Source organism: Lolium perenne, chromosome 6 (assembly GCF_019359855.2).
Source record: "Lolium perenne isolate Kyuss_39 chromosome 6, Kyuss_2.0, whole genome shotgun sequence".
NCBI classification, from domain to species: domain Eukaryota; kingdom Viridiplantae; phylum Streptophyta; class Magnoliopsida; order Poales; family Poaceae; genus Lolium; species Lolium perenne.
The window spans coordinates 200,668,290-200,693,245 of NC_067249.2; the positions used below are offsets into that span (position 1 = coordinate 200,668,290).

At 46.7% G+C, this 24,956-nt stretch overlaps 3 protein-coding genes across 3 annotated transcripts; 1 reads left to right on the plus strand and 2 right to left on the minus strand.

Moving 5' to 3' along the window:
* Nucleotides 1-7,418: 7,418 nt before the first annotated feature.
* Nucleotides 7,419-9,946, plus strand: LOC127306409 (uncharacterized). The gene is made up of 7 exons (XM_051337043.2): nt 7,419-7,804; nt 8,144-8,317; nt 8,438-8,530; nt 8,642-8,710; nt 8,898-9,104; nt 9,343-9,468; nt 9,572-9,946. The coding sequence occupies exons 1-7, from the start codon at nt 7,544-7,546 to the stop codon at nt 9,722-9,724; spliced, it is 1,083 nt and encodes a 360-aa protein (XP_051193003.1). The 5' UTR covers nt 7,419-7,543; the 3' UTR covers nt 9,725-9,946.
* Nucleotides 9,947-10,873: 927 nt separating this feature from the next.
* On the minus strand, nt 10,874-15,335 carry LOC127306408 (uncharacterized). The gene is made up of 4 exons (XM_051337042.2): nt 14,516-15,335; nt 12,028-12,311; nt 11,702-11,929; nt 10,874-11,617 (listed from the first exon to the last, which is right to left on the minus strand). Exons 1-4 carry the CDS (start codon nt 15,069-15,071, stop codon nt 11,123-11,125), a joined length of 1,563 nt encoding a protein of 520 aa, XP_051193002.1. The 5' UTR covers nt 15,072-15,335; the 3' UTR covers nt 10,874-11,122.
* Nucleotides 15,336-16,960: 1,625 nt separating this feature from the next.
* On the minus strand, nt 16,961-17,402 carry LOC127310109 (ethylene-responsive transcription factor ERN1-like). The gene is made up of 2 exons (XM_051340810.1): nt 17,278-17,402; nt 16,961-17,210 (listed from the first exon to the last, which is right to left on the minus strand). The coding sequence occupies exons 1-2, from the start codon at nt 17,400-17,402 to the stop codon at nt 16,961-16,963; spliced, it is 375 nt and encodes a 124-aa protein (XP_051196770.1).
* Nucleotides 17,403-24,956: the final 7,554 nt, after the last annotated feature.

Here is a 24,956-nt window from a genome sequence, read left to right on the forward strand (position 1 = left end):
CAAGAGATCACAATCATAGCCTACGCCAAGTACTAACACGATGCACACACTGTCACCATTACACCGTGCAGGAGGAATAAACTACTTTAATAACATCACTAGAGTAGCACGCAGATAAATTGTGATACAAAACACATTGCAATCATAAAGAGATATAAATAAGCACTTCACTATGCTCTTCATAACAGTGAATAAGTATTCTGTGAAATATAGCCTAAGAGACCCACACGGTGCACACACTGTCACCTTTACACTCGTGGGACAAGGAGTCTCCGGAGATCACATAAGTAAAATCCACTTGACTAGCATAATGACATCTAGATTACAAGCATCATCATATGAATCTCAATCATGTAAGGCATCTCATGAGATTATTGTATTGAAGTACATAGGAGAGAGATTAACCACATAGCTACCGGTACAGCCCTTAGCCTCGATGGAGAACTACTCCCTCCTCATGGGAGACAGCAGCAGTGATGAAGATGGCGGTGGTGTCGATGGAGAAGCCTTCCGGGGGCACTTCCCCGTCCCGGCGGCGTGCTGGAACAGAGACTCCTGTCCCCCAGATCTTGGCTTCGCGATGGTGGGGGCTCTGGAAGGTTTCTCGTACCGTGGCTTTTTCCGTGTCGAGGTTTTAGGTCGAGGGGGCTTAAATAGGCAAAGAGGCGGCGTCGGAGGGTCAAAGAGGCGGTGACACGATAGGGTGGCGTGGCCAGGGCCTGGGCCGCGCCGGCCTACCTCCTGGGCCCCCTATGGGTCCACTATGGCGACTCTCGGGTGTTCTGGATGCTTCCGGGGATTCTAAGATGCTGGGCGTTGATTTCGTCCGATTCCGAGAATATTTCCTTACTTGGATTTCTGAAACCAAAAACAGCAGAAAACAGCAACTGGCCCTTCGGCATCTCATCAATAGGTTAGTTCCGGAAAACGCATAAATATGACATAAAGTATGCATAAAACATGTAGATATCATCAATAATGTGGCATGGAACATAAGAAATTATCGATACGTCGGAGACGTATCAGCATCCCCAAGCTTAGTTTCTGCTCGTCCCGAGCAGGTAAACGATAACAAAGATAATTTCTGGAGTGACATGCCATCATAACTTTGATCATACTATTGTAAGCATATGTAATGAATGCAGCGATCAAAACAATGTAAATGACATGAGTAAACAAATGAATAATATAGCAAAGACTTTTCATGAATAGTACTTCAAGACAAGCATCAATAAGTCTTGCATAAGAGTTAACTCATAAAACAATAATTCATAGTAAAGGTATTGAAGCAACACAAAGGAAGATTAAGTTTCAGCGGTTGCTTTCAACTTGTAACATGTATATCTCATGGATAGTTGTCAATGCGAAGCAATATAACAAGTGCAATATGCAAGTATGTAAGAATCAATGCACAGTTCACACAAGTGTTTGCTTCTTGAGATGGAGAGAAATAGGTAAACTGACTCAACATAAAAGTAAAAGAATGGTCCTTCAAAGAGGAAAGCATCGATTGCTATATTTGTGCTGGAGCTTTGGTTTTGAAAACAAGAAACAATTTTATCAATGGTAGTAATAAAGCATACGTGTTATGTAAATTATATCTTACAAGTTGCAAGCCTCATGCATAGTATACTAATAGTGCCCGCACCTTGTCCTAATTAGCTTGGATTACCGGGATTATCGCAATGCACATGTTTTAACCAAGTGTCACAAAGGGGTACCTCTATGCCGCCTGTACAAAGGTCTAAGGAGAAAGCTCGCATTGGATTTCTCGCTATTGATTATTCTCAACTTAGACATCCATACCGGGACAACATAGACAACAGATAATGGACTCCTTTTTAATGCATAAGCATGTAGCAACAATTAATTTTCTCATATGAGATTGAGGATATTCGTCCAAAACTGAAACTTCCACCATGGATCATGGCTTTAGTTAGCGGCCCAATGTTCTTCTCTAACAATATGCATGCTCTAACCATTAGGTGGTAAATCTCCCTTACTTCAGACAAGACGAACATGCATAGCAACTCACATGATATTCAACAAAGAGTAGTTGATGGCGTCCCCAGGAACATGGTTATCGCACAACAAGCAACTTAATAAGAGATAAAGTGCATAAGTGCATATTCAATACCACAATAGTTTTTAGGCTATTTGTCCCATGAGCTATATATTGCAAAGGTAAAGGATAGAAATTTAAAGGTAGCACTCAAGCAATTTACTTTGGAATGGCGGAAAAATACCATGTAGTAGGTAGGTATGGTGGACACAAATGGCATAGTGGTTGGCTCAAGTATTTTGGATGCATGAGAAGTATTCCCTCTCGATACAAGGCTTAGGCTAGCAAGGTTTATTTGAAACAACCACAAGGATGAACCGATGCAGCAAAACTCACATAAAAGACATATTGTAAACATTATAAGACTCTACACCGTCTTCCTTGTTGTTCAAACTCAATACTAGAAATTATCTAGACCTTAGAGAGACGAATTATGCAAACCAAATTTTAGCATGCTCTATGTATTTCTTCATTAATAGGTGCAAAGTATATGATGCAAGAGCTTAAACATGAGCACAACAATTGCCAAGTATCACATTATTCAAGACATCATACCAATTACTACATGTAGCATTTTCTGTTTCCAACCATATAACAATTAACGAAGCAGTTTCAACCTTCGCCATGAAAATTAAAGGCTAAGAACACATGTGTTCCTATGAACCAGCGGAGCGTGTCTCTCTCCCACACAATCATTTATTCAAACAAAAACAAAAACAAAAACATACAGACGCTCCAAGTAAAGTGCATAAGATGTGACAGAATAAAAATATAGTTTCAAGAGAAGGAACCTGATAATTTGTCGATGAAGAAGGGGATGCCTTGGGCATCCCCAAGCTTAGACGCTTGAGTCTTCTTGATATATGCAGGGATGAACCACCGGGGCATCCCCAAGCTTAGAGCTTTCACTCTCCTTGATCATAGTATATCATCCTCCTCTCTTGACCCTTGAAAACTTCCTTCACACCAAACTCAAAGCAAACTCATTAGAGGGTTAGTGCATAATCAAAAATTCACATGTTCAGAGGTGACACAATCATTCTTAACACTTCTGGACATTGCTCAAAGCTACTGGAAGTTAATGGAACAAAGAAATCCATCCCACATAGCAAAAGAGGCAATGCGAAATAAAAGGCAGAATCTGTCAAAACAGAACAGTCCGTAAAGACGAATTTTAAAGGGGCACCAGACTTGCTCAAATGAAAATGCTTAAATTGAATTAAAGTTGCGTACATATCTGAGGATCACTCACGTAAATTGGCATAATTTTCTGAGTTACCTACAGAGAATTTGGCCCAGATTCGTGATAGCAAAGAAATCTGTTTCTGCGCAGTAATCCAAATCTAGTATGAACCTTACTATCAACGACTTTACTTGGCACAACAATGAACAAAACTAAGAAAAGGAGAGGTTGCTACAGTAGTAACAACTTTCAAGACACAAATATAAAACAAAATTACTGTAGCAAAATAAACACATGGGTTATCTCCCAAAAAGTTCTTTCTTTATAGCCATTAAGATGGGCTCAGCAGTTTTAATGATGCACTCGCAAGAAATAGTATTTGAAGCAAAAGAGAGCATCAAGAAGCAAATTCAAAACACATTTAAGTCTAACATGCTTCCTATGAAAATGAATCTTGTAAATAAACAAGTTCAAGAAGCATAATGCAACAAGCATAGAAAGATAAAACAAGTGTAACTTCAAAAATTTCAGCACATAGAGAGACATTTTAGTAACATGAAAATTTCTACAACCATATTTTCCTCTCTCATAATAACTTTCAGTAGCATCATGAGAAAACTCAACAATATAACTATCACATAAAGCATTCTTATCATGAGTCTCATGCATAAAATAATTACTACTCCCAACATAAGCATAATCAATTTTATTAGTTGTAGTGGGAGCAAATTCAACAAAGTAGCTATCATCAAATATAGGAGGCATATTATAATAATAATCAAATTTATCCTCCATAACAGGTGGTACCAAAAGACTACTATCATTATAATCATCATAAATAGGAGGCAAAGTATCATCAAAGAAAAAATTTTCCTCAATGCTTGGGGGACTAAAAAGATCATGCTCATCAAAACCAGCTTCCCCAAGCTTAGAATTTTTCATAGCATTAGCAACAATAGTGTTCAAAGCATTCATATTAATAACATTCCCATTAGCATGCATATATAGTTCCATGGGTTTTTTAATTCTCTCTTCAAACACATCATGTCCTAATTCAAGATAAAGTTCATAAAGATCTCTCATATTTTTGTTGTTTTCCATTATGCCTAACTAGTGTAAACAAGAAACAAAAAGTTGCAATTGCAGGATCTAAAGGAAATAGCTTCGAGCACACACACAATGGCGCCAGAAAAGCATCACACGGAACCGGAGTATGAGTGCCTTTTACCTTTCCTCCCCGACAACGGCGCGAGAAAAGTGCTTGATGTCTACGAGAGCTTCTATTCTTGTAGACGGTGTTGGGCCTCCAAGAGCGAGAGTTTTGTAGAACAGCAGCAAGTTTCCCTTAAGTGGATCACCCAAGGTTTATCGATCTCAGGGAGGAAGAGGTCAAAGATATCCCTCTCATGCAACCCTGCAACCACAAAGCAAGAAGTCTCTTGTGTCCCCAACACACCTAATAGGTGCACTAGTTCGGCGAAGAGATACTGAAATACAGGTGGTATGAATATATATGAGCAGTAGTAACGGCGCCAGAAAAGTGCTTGCTGGCGTGTAGTTGATGGTGGTAATATTGCAGGCAGTAGAAACGCAGTAAAACAGTAAACAAGCAGCGATAGCAGTATTTAGGAACAAGGCCTAGGGATTATACTTTCACTAGTGGACACTCTCAACATTGATCACATAACAGAATAAATAGATGCTAGACTCTACACCCTCTTGTTGGATGATGAACACCACTAACTGTGTAGGATTACACGAACCCTCAATGCCGGAGTTAACAAGCTCCACAATATTCGATGTTCATGTTTAAATAACCTTAGAGTGCATGACAGATCAACATAACCAAACCAAGTACTAACATAGCATGCACACTGTCACCTTCACGCTACGAAAGGAGGCATAGATCACATCAATACTATCATAGCAATAGTTAACTTCATAATCTACAAGAGATCACAATCATAGCCTACGCCAAGTACTACACGATGCACACACTGTCACCATTACACCGTGCAGGAGGAATAAACTACTTTAATAACATCACTAGAGTAGCACGCAGATAAATTGTGATACAAAACACATTGCAATCATAAAGAGATATAAATAAGCACTTCACTATGCTCTTCATAACAGTGAATAAGTATTATGTGAAATATAGCCTAAGAGACCCACACGGTGCACACACTGTCACCTTTACACTCGTGGGACAAGGAGTCTCCGGAGATCACATAAGTAAAATCCACTTGACTAGCATAATGACATCTAGATTACAAGCATCATCATATGAATCTCAATCATGTAAGGCAGCTCATGAGATTATTGTATTGAAGTACATAGGAGAGAGATTAACCACATAGCTACCGGTACAGCCCTTAGCCTCGATGGAGAACTACTCCCTCCTCATGGGAGACAGCAGCGGTGATGGAGATGGCGGTGGTGTCGATGGAGAAGCCTTCCGGGGGCACTTCCCCGTCCCGGCGGCGTGCCGAAACAGAGACTCCTGTCCCCCAGATCTTGGCTTCGCGATGGCGGCGGCTCTGGAAGGTTTCTCGTACCGTGGCTTTTTCCGTGTCGAGGTTTTAGGTCGAGGGGGCTTAAATAGGCGAAGAGGCGGCGTCGGAGGGTCAAAGAGGCGGTGACACGATAGGGTGGCGCGACCAGGGCCTGGGCCGCGCCGGCCTACCTCCTGGGCCCCCTGTGGGTCCACTCTGGCGACTCTCGGGTGTTCTGGATGCTTCCGGGGATTCTAAGATGCTGGGCGTTGATTTCGTCCGATTCCGAGAATATTTCCTTACTAGGATTTACGAAACCAAAAACAGCAGACAAAGAACTGCCCTTCGGCATCTCGTCAATAGGTTAGTTCCGGAAAACGCATAAATATGACATAAAATATGCATAAAACATGTAGATATCATCAATAATGTGGCATGGAACATAAGAAATTATCGATACGTCGGAGACGTATCAGGCATCTTGTACTCTGTCTAGGACTCTCCGTATAAACCCTAGATCCGGACGCCTTTATAACCCGGATCCTGGGAGCCCTAGAGGCACAAACACAACTCACTGTAACAACGCGAAAGCGCCTAGATAATTCCTGACAAGCAGCAGTAGGCCCTGTCCTCGAGCAGGTGTTCCGAAGCTGGGTAAATCGCGTACCACCGTCCCTAGTGCTCTCCGCCCTATGGCCCCTACTTCTTCTCCCCTCCGTGAGGATCCCTCCTCCGGGGTACCGTCGAGTAGGCAACGCCACCGGGTGTGTCACATGCACCACTTTTCCCAATCCTTTCTCCCATTCATTTTTCCACATGGGACTAGTTGTAGATCGACGACAATACGACGCGGGGAGGAGACCCAGGCCCAACTGAGCAAGGCGGCGCGACAGAGAGGGGAAGCCAGGGCTCGCATGTTCCTGGCGACCTCGTGCGTGTGAGGAGCAGCCAACGACGAGCTTAATTCGAGCAAGGCATCGCGACAGAGATGGAGCGGCCATGGGCTGGTGTATTCCTGGCGGCCTCGTGCGTGTGAGGAGCGGACGACGTTGAGCTTAATTCGAGCAAGGCGGCGCGACAGAGAGGGAGCGGCCATGGGCTGGCGTGTTCCTGGCCTGGCGTTGTTGCAGGCGTATGGCGGGAGGGGTGTTGTGGTTGCTACTAGGCTGGTCTGTTGTACGGGAGGCAAGGCGGAGTTGGTGTTGTGCTGCTTGCGGTGAGTCGAAGTTGTGGCGTGTTGGCGATTGGTGGAGGTAAGTTGCGTTGGAGCATCTCTCGGTCGATGCAGACAACATGAGGGCGCGACACCTCAGGTGAGAAAGAGAGAGGAGGAGGGATATCAATAACAATTTTGAATTTTACTTTCTTCTCTAAAAAATAGGTATAAGGTTTGATTTAGACCGGGATTCATTAGTTCATGGTCCAAACGACAGAGATTTGAAGTTTAGGATTCATTTTGTCGAACCTCTACAAATTCAGGGTTTAAAATAAACATTTTCCTAGGACCCGCTTCGCCGCTTTTTCGTTTGCGTGTGTGATCGCGCTCCAGCCAAGCACTGCCGTGCTGGGACCGATACCTTGCGCGCCCGGTATGCCGTTCCTGCTCGGACTCTCCCTCCTCTCAAATCCCTTCCTTCACGCATCATTTCTCTTCTATCGCCCGCACTTTATTCCGCAGTCACTGCATTCTAGTCCGTCCCTGACACACACAGCCAGTGCGGGTTCCACGATCCGATCCCCCTCCCGCATTTTCACACGCGGCAAGCGAATTTAACTCCCGCCTCTCCCGCCGCCGCGCGGCACATGGACCTCCCCGTGGTGGATCTCGCGCCCTACCTGCAGATCGCCGCCGACGGCGCGGCGCCGGCGGACGCCGCCGAGGAGGCGGTGCGCGCGCTCTGCGCCACGGTGAGCGCCAGCCTCCGGGACACGGGGGCGCTGCTGGTCAAGGACCCGCGCTGCTCCGCCGCCGACAACGACCGCTTCCTCGACGTCGTCGAGCGCTACTTCGCCCGATCCGCCGAGTCCAAGCGCCTCCAGGAGCGCCCTCACCTCCACTACCAGGTAAAAAATGGACGCTTTTGGTAGCCTCCTCACCGTTCCGCTTCCCCGGCGAAAATTTGGACTTCTGGTACCCGGATTAGCGATTAGGCGGGATCGGAGTGTAGGGTCCGACCTGCTAGGACCAGTAGTACTCGTTGCCGGTTCAGTTTCTCTAGTACGAAACTCTGCTGCAGTGCATTAGAAAATCGCCCATGATAATTCAGACACTTAAAGATCGGTACATCCGACAGCTTAGTCTGAACATGTGCTGCCTTAGTCCGATGCCGTTTGTGATAATCGATTTCTCACTCGGCCATTCCTGTAAAAAATGAATTTTGATTGCTCTTTAAATGATATAAGGTCGGCGTGACACCAGAAGGTGTGGAGGTACCTCGCAGCCTTGTCGACGGGGAGATGCAGGAGAGGATCAAGAGCATGCCGGACGAGTTCCAGCCAGCCACCCCCAAGGGACCGGACCCGAAATGGCGGTACATGTGGAGGGTGGGCCCTCGCCCGTCGAATACCCGCTTTAAGGTCCTCATTTCACATGATCCCTTTCATTGCCGTGCGAAGTCTGAATCTGAATGGATTTCATGGATCACGCCTGACCATTTTTCGGTGTCGTATGCTGAATTGTGACTAAATGTTGTGTAGGAACTCAACTCAGAACCTGTTATCCCCGATGACTTGCCGGAGTGGAAAGACACGATGGATTCCTGGGGTGCAAAGATGATTTCTGCAGTTGAGGTACATACAAGGCGCCACAATTCTTGTAAATTGATCTTTCCTGCAGTTTATATATGGCCAACTCTATATTATACAATATTCAGAAGTTGGTTCTACCATATTTTTCTGTAGGTTGTTGCTGAGATGGCTGCGATTGGATTTGGCTTGCCAAAGGATGCATTTAGCTCCTTGATGAAGGAGGTAGTGTTTTAATTCTCTGCTCTCATTGTAATTTTTTCTGAAATACATGTTCTTGAAGTAATACAAAGTCTCAGCATTTTCAGTACTAGAAATATATTCATGTTTCCTTAAAAAAAGATGTATTGTTCATGTTGGAGTTCTTTAGTCATCTTATTGGCATTGCTCAATTATTTTTGTGTTTGAATAGGGGCCGCACCTCCTAGCACCAACTGGAAGTGATCTGGAGCGCCACGGTACTGAAGGCACCGTTTTTGCTGGGTTCCATTATGATCTTAATTTCTTGACCATACATGGCCGAAGTAGATTTCCAGGCCTGAACATTTGGTTAAGAAATGGTAAAAAGATGGACGTGAAGGTCCCTGTTGGCTGTCTTCTCATTCAGTCAGGGAAACAGGTTAGCTTTGCCATTTTCACTGGATACATTTTCAATTGATCTACAGTCATGGGTTGACGAAGGGATATATACTTATGCATAGTGGTTTTCCTGAAATGGTTCATGTTGTCATCATAGAAATCAAACTCCAGTTTCATATCTGAGTTTTTTTTGTATCGAATGTAAGGGTTTAAAATACTTGCTCACATGAAAGTATACACCTCTGACCTCACTATTTTTTATGTTTCTTTCTGTACAGTTGGAGTGGCTTACTGGTGGTGAGTGTTTAGCTGGAATGCATGAGGTAGTGGTGACCAAGAGAACACTAGAGGCTATAGCATTAGCTAAAGAGCAAAATCGAAGCCTGTGGAGGGTCTCATCAACAGTAAGTACTCTCAGTTAGCATAATATGTTTGCTCACCTTGTGATAATTTCCAGAATCCTGCTTGCTCTAGTGAGCTATTGACTAACCTATTCTTTCTGAACAGCTATTCTCGCACATTGCTTCTGATGCGACGCTTAAACCATTGGGGCACTTTGCTGAAGCAGCCAATGCTCCTAATTATCCGCCAACGTATGCAGGGGAGTATGTCGAGCAAGAGCTCTCGGCGATTAATCTGAAAGGGAAGGTTGCATTATAGGTGCGTAGGCTGCCAATTGATCAGATGAATCATATATGGTCAGAACGCGAAATGCGATAGTGCTAGCTGATACTTGTATCTTCATTCCCCGTTGCTTGCAGACTGAGGTTGCCTCGGATGATTCCCTAGGCAACCCTTCTATGTCCATGCTAAGTGTGATGTTCTGGTGTACTAAACTGATGTTACTTGTGAAAAATAAATACAATATTGTTAACTTCGAAACCAAGGGTGAGAGATACTGATAGCTGTTGAAATATTGGGCCCACATTTGGTGGCCCATACTAAATCTCAAAGCCCACTTAGTGGCAGCCTTGTGAGTTTGAGCCCAAGTTGGTGGCAGCTCACTAGGGAGTGGCAAGAGGTGGGAAGTTTAGTCCCACATGGAAAGTTGGGAGGAAGTTAGACCACCTTATAAGGTGGGTTGTTCCACCACTAGTAAGTGAGTGAGAATAGAAGTGCTACATGCACGTTCCTCCTCCTCGCTCGTCTCGACACGACATGACACGTCGCGCGCGCCGCGCTCGTGGTGAGCGCAGTAGTCGGTTCGGGTCGCTCCCGGATCGTGGGCTATCTGAAACCGACTCGAAACGTTCGCCCACGTTGCCTAGGGTTTCCCGAGCCTATATAATCTCTTGCCCGGCTACCGCAGAAACATACTGAATACACGAGTTAGGGTTTCCACCTCTCTCTGCTTGCGCCGCCATCGTACTCCATCCCGCGCGCCGACGTGCATCGGCGAACGGGAGAGCAGGTCTCCGGAACCGCTCGTCCTTGCGATCCTGTACGGGAGAGGGCGAATTAGGTTTTTGGGAAGCGCTCTGCGCGACTGCTCAAGCTCTTCATCACGGGTCGCCTTCCGTCCAAGTCGGGCGGTGCTGCCTACCGTCGTCTTCAACGCCGTCTACTTCGACCCGTCGTCCCTATCGTCAACAACGTTACTGCTGCGACATCATCTGCTACACCTCCACCGCCACCTCCACCAGATCGGTACGTGCGATATATCTCGATCTGTTTAGCAATAGATGCTTTACCGTTTGCGCTACTGCTATTCATGATGATTAATGCTTCTAGTATGTTCGAGTTTCACATGTTAGTAGTTGCTGTCATTATGTTTTATATTCTGAAATTAATCATGGAAATTATGCCTAATTATCCAACAATAGCATCCTTGCTGTCTACGAGCATCATGCTTACAATCCATCGTGTACATGGTAATATGTGGTGTTTTAAAAAATGAAACATACCACTATTTTACGGGTCAAAACTATGCTTTCACTCTGCGAAATAAGCTGTCACACTGCAAAGTGTTCCTTCTCATCACAAACCGACTAATCGAGATGTAAAATATGTACAGTAGCGCAGTAGTAAGATGGGATGCATCGTGCAGCTAAGCGTTCATCAGACCCAGTTGTTGGGCAGCGAGAAGTTGTGAAATCTGAAGGAGGCGTCCCCCGCGGTGTCCCTGCCCTGAACCAGCCCCTGCTCGCCGTCCGCCTGCTCCTGCTGGTCCTGGTCATCGACCCAGGCGAACGAGTTCTGCCGCAGCACCTCGGCGAATGACGGGGACGGCTGCGGCGTCGGGCACGGCGGCTCCCCCTGCACGCGGGCTGGCGCGGGGGCGCTGGCGTCCCACATGAGGACGTGGAGCAGGATGGGGCGCAGGGCGTGGCGGTGCAGGGACAGCTTCTGGCTGAGCGAGACGGTGTCGAAGCACCGGATGGCGCCGGAGGTGGACACCATCCACGGCAGGACCTTGCGGCACGACACCCTGGAGATGACCAGCAGCTTGGACGCGCGCTTCGCCTCCCGGTAGAGGTCGCGGATGCCCGACCGCGTCGACGGCGCCGGCAGGTCGTCGTCGTTTTCGATGACGGACGAGATGTAGAGGAAACCCTGCATTTCGGCAGTAGCTCAGACGTGCTCAGCCAGCAAAAGCACGTCCCGTGCTGATCGAGGGCGCCAGGCGTATGCACGTACCTCTTCGGTGCGGCTGATGGCGAAGCCGAGCTTGGTGTCGCTTTCGTCGAGGGTGATCTCCACCGGCATTTCTCCGGCGGCCGCGGTGAACCAGATGCGCACCGCCTTCACCACGCCGATGTCCACGCCGTGGTAGTCCTCGAACCCGTACAGGCTCGCGTTGGCCAGGTTCGGGAGGTCTGCCAGCGACCCCGAGTTGACCGTCGCCGACGCCATGTCGCCGGAGATCTGCACCGCGCCACCATGCAACACCGTACACGTTCAGCAAAAAAAAAGGAACCGACGCCACCTAAAACATCCACACAGACACAAGCTCGATCGTAGACCTTGGTGAGGAGGGCCTCGGTCTGGACGTTGAGGAAGGCGATGGGCACCCCGGAGGCCTGGGAGGCGAGGAACCAGGCGTTGGCGCGGGCCAGCGTGTCGTCGACGGAGTTGTAGCGGGAGTTGGCGCGGTCGAGCGCCGTGGGGAGGACGAGGATGGAGAGGAAGCTGCTGGATTTGGGCACCGGGAGCATCTCCCTCATCTTCTTCTCCCACGGGTAGGCCACATAGCCGTCCTGCAGCTGCGCCTTGCTCAGCGCGCACACCACCCTGGAGCTCCTCGACCCTGCGCCATTGTCGTGTGAGCGATCAACAAGGAGTAAGACGGCCATGCATGACGTAATAATTTATGGGTGTTTTTATGTCTCAGTGTCAACTCAGAAAAGTGCAACTGCAGATCAAAGAAAAGTGCAACTTGATCCAGTTGCACATTTCTGGAAGAGAAATGCAATTGCATTTTTTTACCAGAAAAGTGCAACTTAAGCACTTTTTTGCAAGTGACTTAGACTTAAGAAAATCTCAGTTGACTGAGACATAGCAAAACCGATAATTTATTCATCATCGAACAATTGAACACTCGAATCTTTTGATATAACTGCCGTTTCATTTCCGTTGTTTTTAGATTAGCAGGGATTTTCTTCCCCGGCGTTCCAGATGAAACCATCCACAAAGTCTAACAGAAAGTAAAAGGTATCAAAATGATATATCTGACGTTTCATTTCCGTAGTTTGTCTATAGGAGATGAGACATCAGATTCCCAGAGGAATCTGAAGCCAGGATCAAGCGTCCGCACGATTTGTAGAGATGATAGACATTAGATTTGCAGAGGAATCTTTCTCAGGTTCAGATCAAGCGGACGTTGTGCACGATCTATGAGGGTTTGCACGATCTCCAGTTATAAAAGTGGGAGTTTCTTTACTCCTAGTGCCAACAAGCTGGCTGCGACATGATCGACTTTACTAGGCAAGTCAACTGTCAACTGGAGAATCTAAAAGCTGTGTCAGCATTCAATAATCAGCAAGTGTGAATAGTCTTAATGCAGATTCCATTCAACGTGCACCGCCGTGTCCGTTGCCTGGAAGCACGGGTAGGCGACTTGAGCTAGACCAATGAATTGATGGTTGGTAAGATCTGGCTAATTAAGCATATGGGTATACCGTATACCTGACGCGCCATACGCCTGATGTTCAGTAGTGAGGAAATTTTGGGGGAAAATGCAGGGAAAAGGGAGGCCAAATACATGTGCAATACTATCGGTAATTAAGCATTCTCTTGTATTTTCTCCCCAGAAACCTAACAGTTGTACCTGAAGCGGAAATACTCGGTGGAACATATGTACTCGCGAAACCTATAACTTCCCGACCTTAAAATCTGTATTTTCTGTCCTCTAAAAGTTCCAAACAATTTTTTTTGCATGTAGAGGATGTACGGATGTACGTGCGTGCCATTTTTGATAACCAATAGCAAATTCAAGTATGTACCTTAGGCAAAAATGACAAATTCAGAATGAAGTCTAAAGAAAACTCCCCATCATGACATGTCTGTAACTTAAGGATCAGTATGCTATATGTAACTTAATGTCAGACTAAGTAATATCGGGTTTAGGAGTATCCATGTCCACAGAACTGTTATAAACAGGAGTACGTGGAGTCCATCTTAGAAGAATAATGAGTGATCGGCGGAGGTACTCTACACCGGCCGATATGGTCAGAAGAAAAAGAATTCAAAGTTTCAAACTAGCTAGCTTACCCCATCCTTCCTATACTGTTACTATAAACTAGTGCAGGTATAGCGTATACATCATCTGTAGAGTGGTAGGACACCGATGGGTACGTGTCTCATACTCTGTACTATACTAACCCTAACCCTGTAGTTTGAGCAGGTCAAATTAACAGTCAAGAAACCTCCCAATAAAACCAGCGTAGCTAAATCCAACAAGAACAACAACACTATCACAAAAGCTCTTGCAACCCTCTTTAGCCCTATGCCAAAGGATATTCTGAACATATCCTAATTACCATTAAACACAACAATCATATCATGGTAGTGATCGTTTCTGACTCGTAGCTAGAGCTTATCCAGGCATATGCGTTGGCACAGTTACATGCAACCAAAAACCAGTTATTAGAACGATCGAGCCGGCCAAACGAATTCAATCGCGATCGGTCGAGAACACGATAAAGGAGGTGTCGCCCGTCAAGCCACCTACTTGTGCAAGAAAGTCGCATGCAGATGGAACAGGGGGGACGCATGCTCGCGGGAACACAGGCGACCTACGCTTGCTTTTTCTAAAGTCCAACTCGGCATGTAGCGAAAACAACGTCTCGGACTTTTACTTTTCTTCCTCGCCGAAATTGCAAAAAACCGGAACAAGTTGCGATTTATGGAGCAGGCGAATCGAAAATTTCAGAAAAAATCTGTGTAAAAATATCTTCTGCGGATTGGTGGAGGAAATGGTGGGATGGAGGGTGCCGTGTGGCTGGTGATTACCTCGGAAGGCGACGCACTCGCTCTCCATGCGGTCGACGAGCCCGACGGCGTAGTTGGGGTCGCGGATGGACCGGAGCACGTAGTGGCGGCTGCTGCGGCCGGGCATGGCCATCCCGACGATGCCGCCGCCGCCGCCACCGCCGGCCGCGGCCACCTGCGGCACGATGCAGGCCTGCATCCTGGTGGTGGTGGTCTCGACCGACGACTCGGAGGAGGTGGGGCTCACCAGCTCCCCGCTGCTGTCCATCTCCAGCTGCTGCTGCTGCTGCTGCCGCGCCGGCCTATGGGCGGGGCGGCGCGCGCGCACCTCGACGGAGGTGTCGCCGCGCTTGAAGGCGGCGTGGAGCAGCTTCTGCAGCGCGGCGCGGCCGCCCTTGAAGGGCGCGGCGTGCGAGGTGTGGCCGCCGCGGCCGCCGACGCCGATGAGCAGCTCCTCCACCACGTCGCCGGTCTGCACCGTCTCGCTGCACCCCGGCCCCCACTCCTCCGCCCGCGACCCGCCCGCCACGCACTCGATCGCCACCACCCCCTGCTTCCTCCCGCTATCCATGGGCATGCTACCTCTCCTTCCTAGCCCCTCTCTCTCTCTCTCGCAGCAGCGGCCAGAATCTTCAGCCGTGGGGCTGTGCTATATACGGAGAGATCTAGCTAGCCCTGTTGACTTGCTCGATCGGAACTACTGCCCCGTCGCCATCGCCGCAGCCCACGCGACTCCACACGGCGCGGCGGGACCGGCCGCGACCGACCGTGGAGAAGGGAGAAAACGCGAGCAGGTTTCGAGCACGCGAATTGATGGTGGCGCGCGCGCGGCCGGGGTGGATGGGAATCCAGAAGGAAGGGACGGATAAAAAGGCTGCCGTGCTGGTGGCGACCGGCCGCGGCCGCGCGTACGACCGGACGATCGCCCTGGCCGGTTCATCTGGGCCGTCAGTTTTTTAAACGTGGTTAGTATTTTTTTTACGTTATCGTCTTTCACCAGTCGTCCAGTGATTGAGGGGGAAGGTTAGGCGTGCGTGGACTTGGAAATTTGCAGCTCTCGCGCGGTATCGCTGATCCACTACCGTTGAGAACCAACCTGTGGTTGGATGGTTAGGAGGGCAGTGGCACCCCCAGCCCACCAGAGTTCAAATCCCAGATTTGACACTTTGGTGTCTCATAAAGGCGGAATATTCTTCAGTGGGAGGCGACGTTCCCGTCGACAGCGAGGCGCCTGTGGTGACTTCGTCAATCTCAATACCCGCCGGATCAGTTCTTCGATGCAGTATGTTGGAGGTGCTCATAGGGGTAGGGTGTGCGTGCGTGCGTTCATAGGGGTGAGTGTGTGTGCGTATGTATGAACGCCTTTGATTGTACTGTGTTTCGCAAAAAAAAAAGATCCACTACCGTTCGGGAGATCTTGGCCGTCCGTGAGATTCCGGCGGCGGTGTGCAAACGGCAGGGTCCGTGCACGTGCACCTTTTCCCCTCTTCTTTCACGAGTAAAAAGACGATGCATCTAGAACAATCTCCAGTCAGTCGTCACCTTAGCCGTTTGGGCCATCTACTATTTTAGATTCTGAATAAACCTAAAAAAATCCTATATATGACAACCCATGTAAATTTGAGCCTAGAGCAACTTTAGGGCATGTACAGTGGTATACACTCAGCCGTCGGTAAGATGTACCACCTAAGAATTTTGATGACGTGTCAAAAAACTAACGATAAAACGGACGGGTCCGTCGGTAGAATTAGCGACAGTCGATTCCCGTGAAACTCGGAGCCTACCGACGGCCTTCCTCCCATTGTACGAGGGTGTCCCCAAGTCGTGGGCTCACAGACACTTTCTTTCCGTGCAAAAGCATGGCCCGTTTTGATGAAATTTACTTGCCGTTGTAACTACCTACCAAGACTGTAGACAATCTATACAGACACCCCATTGTAGCAACTCTCTTTGAGCTATCTAGATAGAGGTATATACACCTCCAGTCCCACAACTTGTCTATGATGTGCAAATTAGTCCCACTTCTTGTGAAATGGACTATAGCAGTCCCACAACTTGTATTTTCTGTGCAAAACTAGTCCAAACAACCGAGAAGCGGACACGTGGCGATGTTCTTTTTGCACAAATGCCCTTGCATATTTCCCTCTGGCATATGTGGCCGTTTCGTGGTCCCCCTCATACGGTCCCGGATGTCAGTAGATGAATAAACACATAAAATAACTTACGTGGGTGACAGAGATCGAACTCACGACCCCAGGTCGCGATAACAAAGGCTACAGGTGCCAGCCACATAATTATGAAGCTTGATGTGTTAACCATCAACGTTAAAATATTCTAGTCTCGTGAAGGGCAGTATGCTGGTGTTGTTCACGATAAGAACGATAACTAAACGGATACAATGCATCTAAAAATCGGAGAAGTCGAAGTCCGATCCCGACGACTTGGCTCAGTCAAGACCAAATCCGCCTAACAATCATTGTTTCCGTCGATGGTTGTCGGGCCGACTTCCCGCACCTCGATGAACGGCTTGCCCGCGCGAATGGCCTCCTTCTCCGCCCTGCGATCTGCCTTCTTCTGCTCGTAGAAGGCGCGCTCGTCGAGGATGTCCCGCGGGAAGGCGGCGGCCCACGCCTCCATGGCACGTTCATCCGCGTGCGCAATGGCGAGGCGGCGCTGAATCTGCTGGCGGTAGCGGCGCTGCTCGGCGGTGACGAGGCTGTCGAAGCCAACCAAGAGACTCGCGGTCCTTAAAATTGAGCTGTTGGCGGGTGCGCCCGAGGCGCCATGCCGCCACGTCGTAGGGGTGCACCGCCTGCTCCACGGTGGCGAAGGTGCCGAGGGTGAGGCGAGCGCCGCCGGCGCGGATTTCCGCGTAGAACGTGCCGCTCGGGCGGGCGCGCACGCCCATGAAACCGGAGCAGTTGCGCCGGGGGCCATGGCAGCGGCGCGGTCTCGGCGACGGTGGTGCGCGTGGAAGGGGAAGCGACACGTGGTAGGCGGGAGGGCGACGCGTGGCGGGAGGGACTTTTCAGCGGCGGTTGAGGACGGTTGCACGCGCCGTTTTATACCGCGAGCTCCGCGCACGCCAAATCTCCTACGCGCGGGGCAAAAATTTAGCGCGTACGCTATTTTCGCGCATTTGATAGTTAGTACTCCTTTTGTCTCGAAATTGATATCGTAAATTTGGCTAAATTTGAATGTATCCAACATATATTTCGAGGCGGAAGGAGTACATGATATATTGTGGTTATCATGCTGCACTTCTTAGAAGTTTGCTATTTGGGATAAAAAGTAAAGAATGGTAGATTGAGACGATGCAGGTTTGCTAATGCGATTTGACTACCTAATGAAGTTGAAGATCTTTACGTTCTGAAAACTAGAGGGATATTTGAACAGCAATTGAAAATGGAATTAGTGGGTTTCTCATTGAACTGTTCTCTCGAAGTTCCTCTGTAGATGGATAGGTGTTGTTTCTAGTTGTGGGAATGGTGTTGGATTCATATACATGAGGAACACGGCAACAAAGTACTGAGCGTTATACCAACAGACCATGTTTCAGAAGACAATACAAGGGCGTTGCAATATTGAACACAAATAATTCCTTTCTCAAGTGGCTTCCACATATAGACCCTGACCTTAGCTCGTGAGTTCGAACCCTCACCTGCACACAGATTTTATGTGTTTCTTCATCCACTGACAGGCGGTACCGTATGAAGTTGAACGGCCGCATGTGCTAAAGGTAAACATGCAGGGGCATTTGTGCAAAACGAACATCGCCACGTGTCCGCTTCTCGGTTGTTTGGACCAGTTTTGCACGACAAAGACAAGTTGTGGGACTACTATAGTTCATTTTGCAAGAAGTGGGACTAATTTGCACATAGTAGACAAGTTGTGGGACTAAAAATGTATATAGCTCATCTAGATATGACGTGGAAGAGTAGTGCAGACGGTAGGTGTCTAAACTGTTGTACATGCCCTTAGCAGAACCTTCAAACCGTAAACCCTAAATACGCTGATAAAAGCCATCCAAACCATGTTTACGGGCTGAAAAAATAAGCGGATAGACGAGATAGTGGAAAATGAACTTCATAATTTGAAACAAACATTCACGCCATATTGATATAGTACATTCACAGAGAAACTAGATGAACACCGAAGCCTAGTGCCCGCGATGGATGCGCTTTCTAGGTTAATGGCACCATCGCGGCCTTTGACTACCAAAATCGAGCCGGGGATACTTCACCGGAGCTTTGTGCCACGGCGAAGACGCTTGCTGCAGCTTACTCCTCGTTGTCGGAGTCGAAGAGCTCAAAATGCCATATGCGGGTTGATATGCGTTGTCTTTTAGAGGTGCTCTTATGTTAGTGGTAGCACGGGCAAAAAAAGTGAGAGCAAAGTTTAATCCCACATGAAAAGTTGAAAAGAAGTTAGACCACCTTATAAGCTAGATTGTTCCATCACTAGTAAGCGAATGAGAAAAGGAATGGTACACCCACACCACACTTCTTCTCTTCACTCGTTTGCTCGTCTCAACACGACTCAACTCAACTCACTAGTGGTGGAACAACTCTTGCCTAGGTTTTTTTTTAGGCTATATAAACGCTTGCATTTGTTGTTGGTCCCTAAACAGATCAGAAATTAAAGATGGCTACAACAATAAACTAATTTCCACGGTTAAATCCATGTTGCCTAGGATTTTCCCCGGACTATATAAATTCTTGCTGGCTAGTGTCGAAATATATCTAATACACAGTTAGGATTTTTTCAAATCTCTCTGCTTGCGCCGTCACCGGCCTACTCTATTCCGCCCACCGACGAATGGGAGAGCAGGTCTCCTGAATCACTCACATTTATGTGAAGGAGATATGCCCTAGAGGCAATAATAAAGTGGTTATTATTTATATCTTTATGTTTATGATAAATGTTTATATATCATGCTAGAATTGTATTAACCGAAACATTAGTACATGTGTGATATGTAGACAAACAAGAAGTCCCTAGTATGCCTCTTAAACTAGCTTGTTGATTAATGGATGATTAGTTTCATAATCATGAACATTGGATGTTATTAATAACAAGGTTATGTCATTGTGTGAATGATGTAATGGACACACCCAATTAAGCGTAGCATAAGATCTCGTCATTAAGTTATTTGCTATAAGCTTTCGATACATAGTTACCTAGTCCTTATGACCATGAGATCATGTAAATCACTTATACCGGAAAGGTACTTTGATTACACCAAACACCACTGCGTAAATGGGTGGCTATAAAGGTGGGATTAAGTATCCGGAAAGTATGAGTTGAGGCATATGGATCAACAGTGGGATTTGTCCATCCCGATGACGGATAGATATACTCTGGGCCCTCTCGGTGGAATGTCGTCTAATGTCTTGCAAGCATATGAATGAGTTCATAAGAGACCACATACCACGGTACGAGTAAAGAGTACTTGTCAGGAGACGAGGTTGAACAAGGTATAGAGTGATACCGAAGATCAAACCTCGGACAAGTAAAATATCGCGAGACAAAGGGAATTGGTAATATATGTGTATGGTTCATTCGATCACTAAAGTCATCGTTGAATATGTGGGAGCCATTATGGATCTCCAGATCCCGCTATTGGTTATTGGTCGGAGTGAGTACTCAACCATGTCCGCATAGTTCTCGAACCGTAGGGTGACACACTTAAAGTTGGATGTTGAAATGGTAGTTCTTGAATTATGGAATGAAGTTCGAATATTTGTTCGGAGTCCCGGATGAGATCCCGGACATCACGAGGAGTTCCGGAATGGTCCGGAGAATAAGATTCATATATAGGATGTCATTTTATGTGAAATAAAATGTCGCGGAAGGTTCTATGGAAGGTTCTAGAAGGTTCTAGAAAAGTCCGGAAGAAACCACCAAGGAAGGTGGAGTCCACAAGGGACTCCACCTCCATGGCCGGCCAGCCCTAGTGGGGGTGGAGTCCCAAGTGGACTCCACCATAGGGGGCCGGCCACCCCCCCACATGGGAGGTGGGAATCCCACCTTTGGGTGGGAGTCCTAGTTGGGCTAGGTTTGCCCCCTCCTATGGAAGGTTTTGGTTTCGGGTCTTATTCGAAGACTTGGACACCAACACTTGGGATCCACCTATATAATGAGGGGCCAAGGGAGGGGCCGGCCACCCCAAGACCATAGCTTGGCCGCCCCTTGAGTGGCCGGCCACCCTCCCAAACCCTAGCTTTGCTCCTCCACTTCATATTGTCCGGTTTGCTTAGCGAAGCTCCGCCGGACTTCTACACCGCCACCGAGCACCACGCCGTCGTGCCGCCGGATTCAAGAGGAGCTACGACTTCCGCTGCCCGCTGGAACGGGGAGGTGGACGTCGTCTTCATCAACAACCGAACGTGTGACCGAGAACGGAGGTGCTGCCCGTTCGTGGCGCCGGAACCGATCGTGATCAAGATCTTCTACGCGCTTTTGCAAGCGGCAAGTGATCGTCTACCGCAGCAACAAGAGCCTCATCTTGTAGGCTTTGGAATCTCTTCAAGGGTGAGACTCGATACCCCCTCGTTGCTACCGTCTTCTAGATTGCATCTTGGCTTGGATTGCGTGTTCGCGGTAGGAAAATTTTGGTTTTCTATGCAACGTTATCCTACAGTGGTATCAGAGCCGTGTCTATGCATAGATGGTTGCACGAGTAGAACACAATGGTTTGTGGGCGTTGATGCTCTTGTTATCTTTAGTTTGAGTACTTTGCATCTTTATGGCATAGTGGGATGAAGCGGCTCGGACTAACTTTACATGACCGCGTTCATGAGACTTGTTCCTCGTTCGACATGCAACTTGTATTGCATAAGAGGCTTTGCGGGTGTCTGTCTCTCCTACTATAGTAAAGATTCAATTTACTCTTCTATTGAAAACATTAGTATCAACGTTGTGGTTCATGTTCGTAGGTAGATTAGATCTCTCTCGAAAACCCTAAACCACGTAAAATATGCAAACCAAATTAGAGACGTCTAACTTGTTTTTGCAGGGTTTGGTGATGTGATATGGCCATGATATGATGATGAATATGTATGAGATGATCATTATTGTATTGTGGCAACGGCAGGAGCCTTATGGTTGTCTTTAAATTTCATGTTGAGTAGTATTTCAAAGTAGTTGTAATAGTTGCTACATGGAGGACAAACATGAAGACGGTGCCATTGACCTTGGTGCTACGCCGACGATGATGGAGATCATGCCCGAAGATGATGGAGATCATATCCGTGCTTTGGAGATGAAGATCAAAGGCACAAGAACAAAAGGGCCATATCATATCACATATGAACTGCATGTGATGTTAATCCTTTTTATGCATCTTATTTTGCTTAGATCGCGACGGTAGCATTATAAGATGATCCCTCACTAAAATCTCAAGATAATAAAGTGTTCATCCTTAGTAGCATCGTTATTAAGTCTTATCGTTTCGAAGCATCTCGTGATGATCGGGTGTGATAGATTCGATAAGTACATACAACGGGTGCAAGACAGTTTTGCACATGCGGATACTAAGGTGGCCTTGACGAGCCTAGCATGTACAGACATGGTCTCGGAACACGTGATACCGAAAGGTAGAGCATGAATCATATGGTTGATATGATGAACACTATGAGTGTTCGCCATTGAAATCACACCTTTTCTCGTGATGATCGGGTTTAGGTGCGGTGGATTTGGTTTGTGTGATCACTAAGACAATGCGAGGGATATTGTTTTGAGTGGGAGTTCACCTAGGGTTTTAATTATGTTGAATTAAAATTTGAACTCAATTTGTCATAAACTTAGTCTAAACTATTGCAAATATATGTTGTAGAGATGGCGTCCTCAATCAATTTTAATCGGTTCCTAGAGAAAGAGAAACTTAAGAGCAACGGTAGCAACTTCACCGACTGGTTCCGTCATGTGAGGATCTTCCTCTCTGGCGGAAATCTGCAATTTGTGCTTGATGCACCGCTAGGTAACCCTCCTGCAGAAGATGAATCCGATGAAGTAAAAGCTGTTTACGCAACTCGGAAAACTCGGTACTCTCAAGTTCAGTGTGCCATCCTGTGCAGTCTGGAATCCGATCTTCAAAAACGTTTTGAGCACCATGATCCTCATGAGTTGATGAATGAGCTGAAAGCTATATTCGAGACTCATGCGGCGGTGGAATGCTATGAAGCATCGAAACATTTCTTCAGCGGTATGAGGGATGAAGGCCGCTCCGTTAGTGTGCACATGCTCGCCATGACCGGGCATGCGAAGAAACTCGGTGACTTGGGAATAGTGATTCCTAACAGATCGGGGATTAATCGTGTCCTTCAATCACCGCCACCAAGTTACAAGAACTTTGTGATGAACTACAATATGCAGAACATGAACAAGGAGTTACTCCGAACTCTTTGGCATGCTAAAAGCTGCCGAGATTGAGATCAAGAAAGAGCACCAAGTGTTGATGGTCAACAAGACCACCAGTTTCAAGAAACAGGGCAAGTCTAAGGGAAAATTCAAGAAGGGTGGCAAGAAAGCTGCCACGCCTCCTATGAAACCTAAGAACGGCCCTAAGCCTGATGCTGAGTGCTATTACTGCAAGGAGAAGGGACACTGGAAGCGTAATTGCTCCAAGTATCTGGCTGATCTAAAGAGCGGCCTTGTCAAGAAAAAGAAAGAAGGTATATCTGATATACATGTTATAGATGTTTATCTCACTAGTTCTCGTTCTAGTACACTGGTATTTGATACCGGTTCGGTTGCTCATATTTGTAACTCGAAACAGGAACTAAAGAATAAACGACAACTGAAAGATGAAGTGACGATGCGCGTTGGAAACGGATCCAAGGTCAATGTGATCGCAATGGGACACTTCCTCTACATCTACCTTCGGGATTAGTTTTAAGCCTAAATAATTGTTATTATGTACCTACGTTGAGCATGAACATTATATCTGGATCTTGTTTAATGCAAGACGGTTATTCATTCAAGTCTGAGAATAATGGTTGTTCTATTTTTATGAATAATATCTTTTATGGTCGAGCACCACAAAAGAATGGCTTATTTCTGTTAGATCTCGATAGTAGTGATACACATATACATAACATTGATGCTAAGCGAATTAAACTAAATGATAATTCTACTTATATGTGGCACTCGTCGTCTTGGTCATATTGGAGTGAAACGCATGAAGAAACTCCATACCGATGGATTACTTGAATCACTTGACTTTGAGTCACTTGATAGATGCGAAGCATGTCTAATGGGAAAAATGACAAAGACTCCATTCTCTGGTATGATGGAGCGAGCTGCGACTTATTGGAAATCATACATACCGATGTATGTGGACCAATGAGCGTAGCATCGCGCGGTGGTTATCGTTATGTTCTAACCTTCACAGATGATCTGAGTAGATATGGGTATATCTATTTCATGAAACATAAATCCGAAACTTTCGAGAAGTTTAAGGAATTTCAAAGTGAAGTAGAAAATCAACGTAACAAGAAGATCAAATTTCTACGATCTGATCGTGGAGGTGAATATCTGAGTTATGAGTTTGGCATGCATTTAAAGAAATGCGGAATACTTTCACAATTGACACCGCCGGGAACACCTCAACGAAACGGTGTGTCCGAACGTCGTTGTCGAACTCTCGTAGATATGGTTCGTAGTATGATGTCTCTTATCGATTTGCCGTTATCATTTTGGAGTTATGCATTAGAGACAGCCGCATTCACTTTAAATAGAGCACCATCAAAATCCGTAGAAACGACACCGTATGAATTATGGTTTAATAAGAAACCTAAGCTGTCGTTCCTGAAAGTTTGGGGTTGCGAAGCCTATGTAAAGAAGTTACAACCGGACAAGCTAGAACCCAAAGCGGAGAAATGCGTCTTCATAGGTTATCCTAAAGAAACTATAGGATACACTTTCTATCACAGATCCGAAGGCAAAATCTTTGTTGCTAAGAACGGAACCTTTCTTGAGAAAGAATTTCTCGCTAAAGAAGTGACTGGAAGAAAAGTAGAACTCGATGAGATTGATGAATCTATACTCGTTGATCAGAGTAGCGCAAGATCGAAGTTGTACTGCATCGCCTACACCGGCAACAGAGGAAGCTAATGATAATGATCATGAAACTTCGAACGAGGAAACTACTGAACCTCGCAGATCGACAAGGGAACGTGCCACTCCTGATTGGTATGATCCTTGTCTAAATGTCATGATTGTGGATAACAATGATGAGGACCCTGCGACGTATGAAGAAGCGATGATGAGCCCGTATTCCAACAAATGGCAAGAAGCCATGAAATCCGAAATGGGATCCATGTATGATAACAAAGTATGGACTTTGGTAGACTTACCCGATAGCCGAAAGGCTGTCGAAAATAAATGGATCTTCAAGAGAAAAACAGATGCCGATGGTAATATTACTGTCTATAAAGCTCGACTTGTCGCAAAGGGTTTC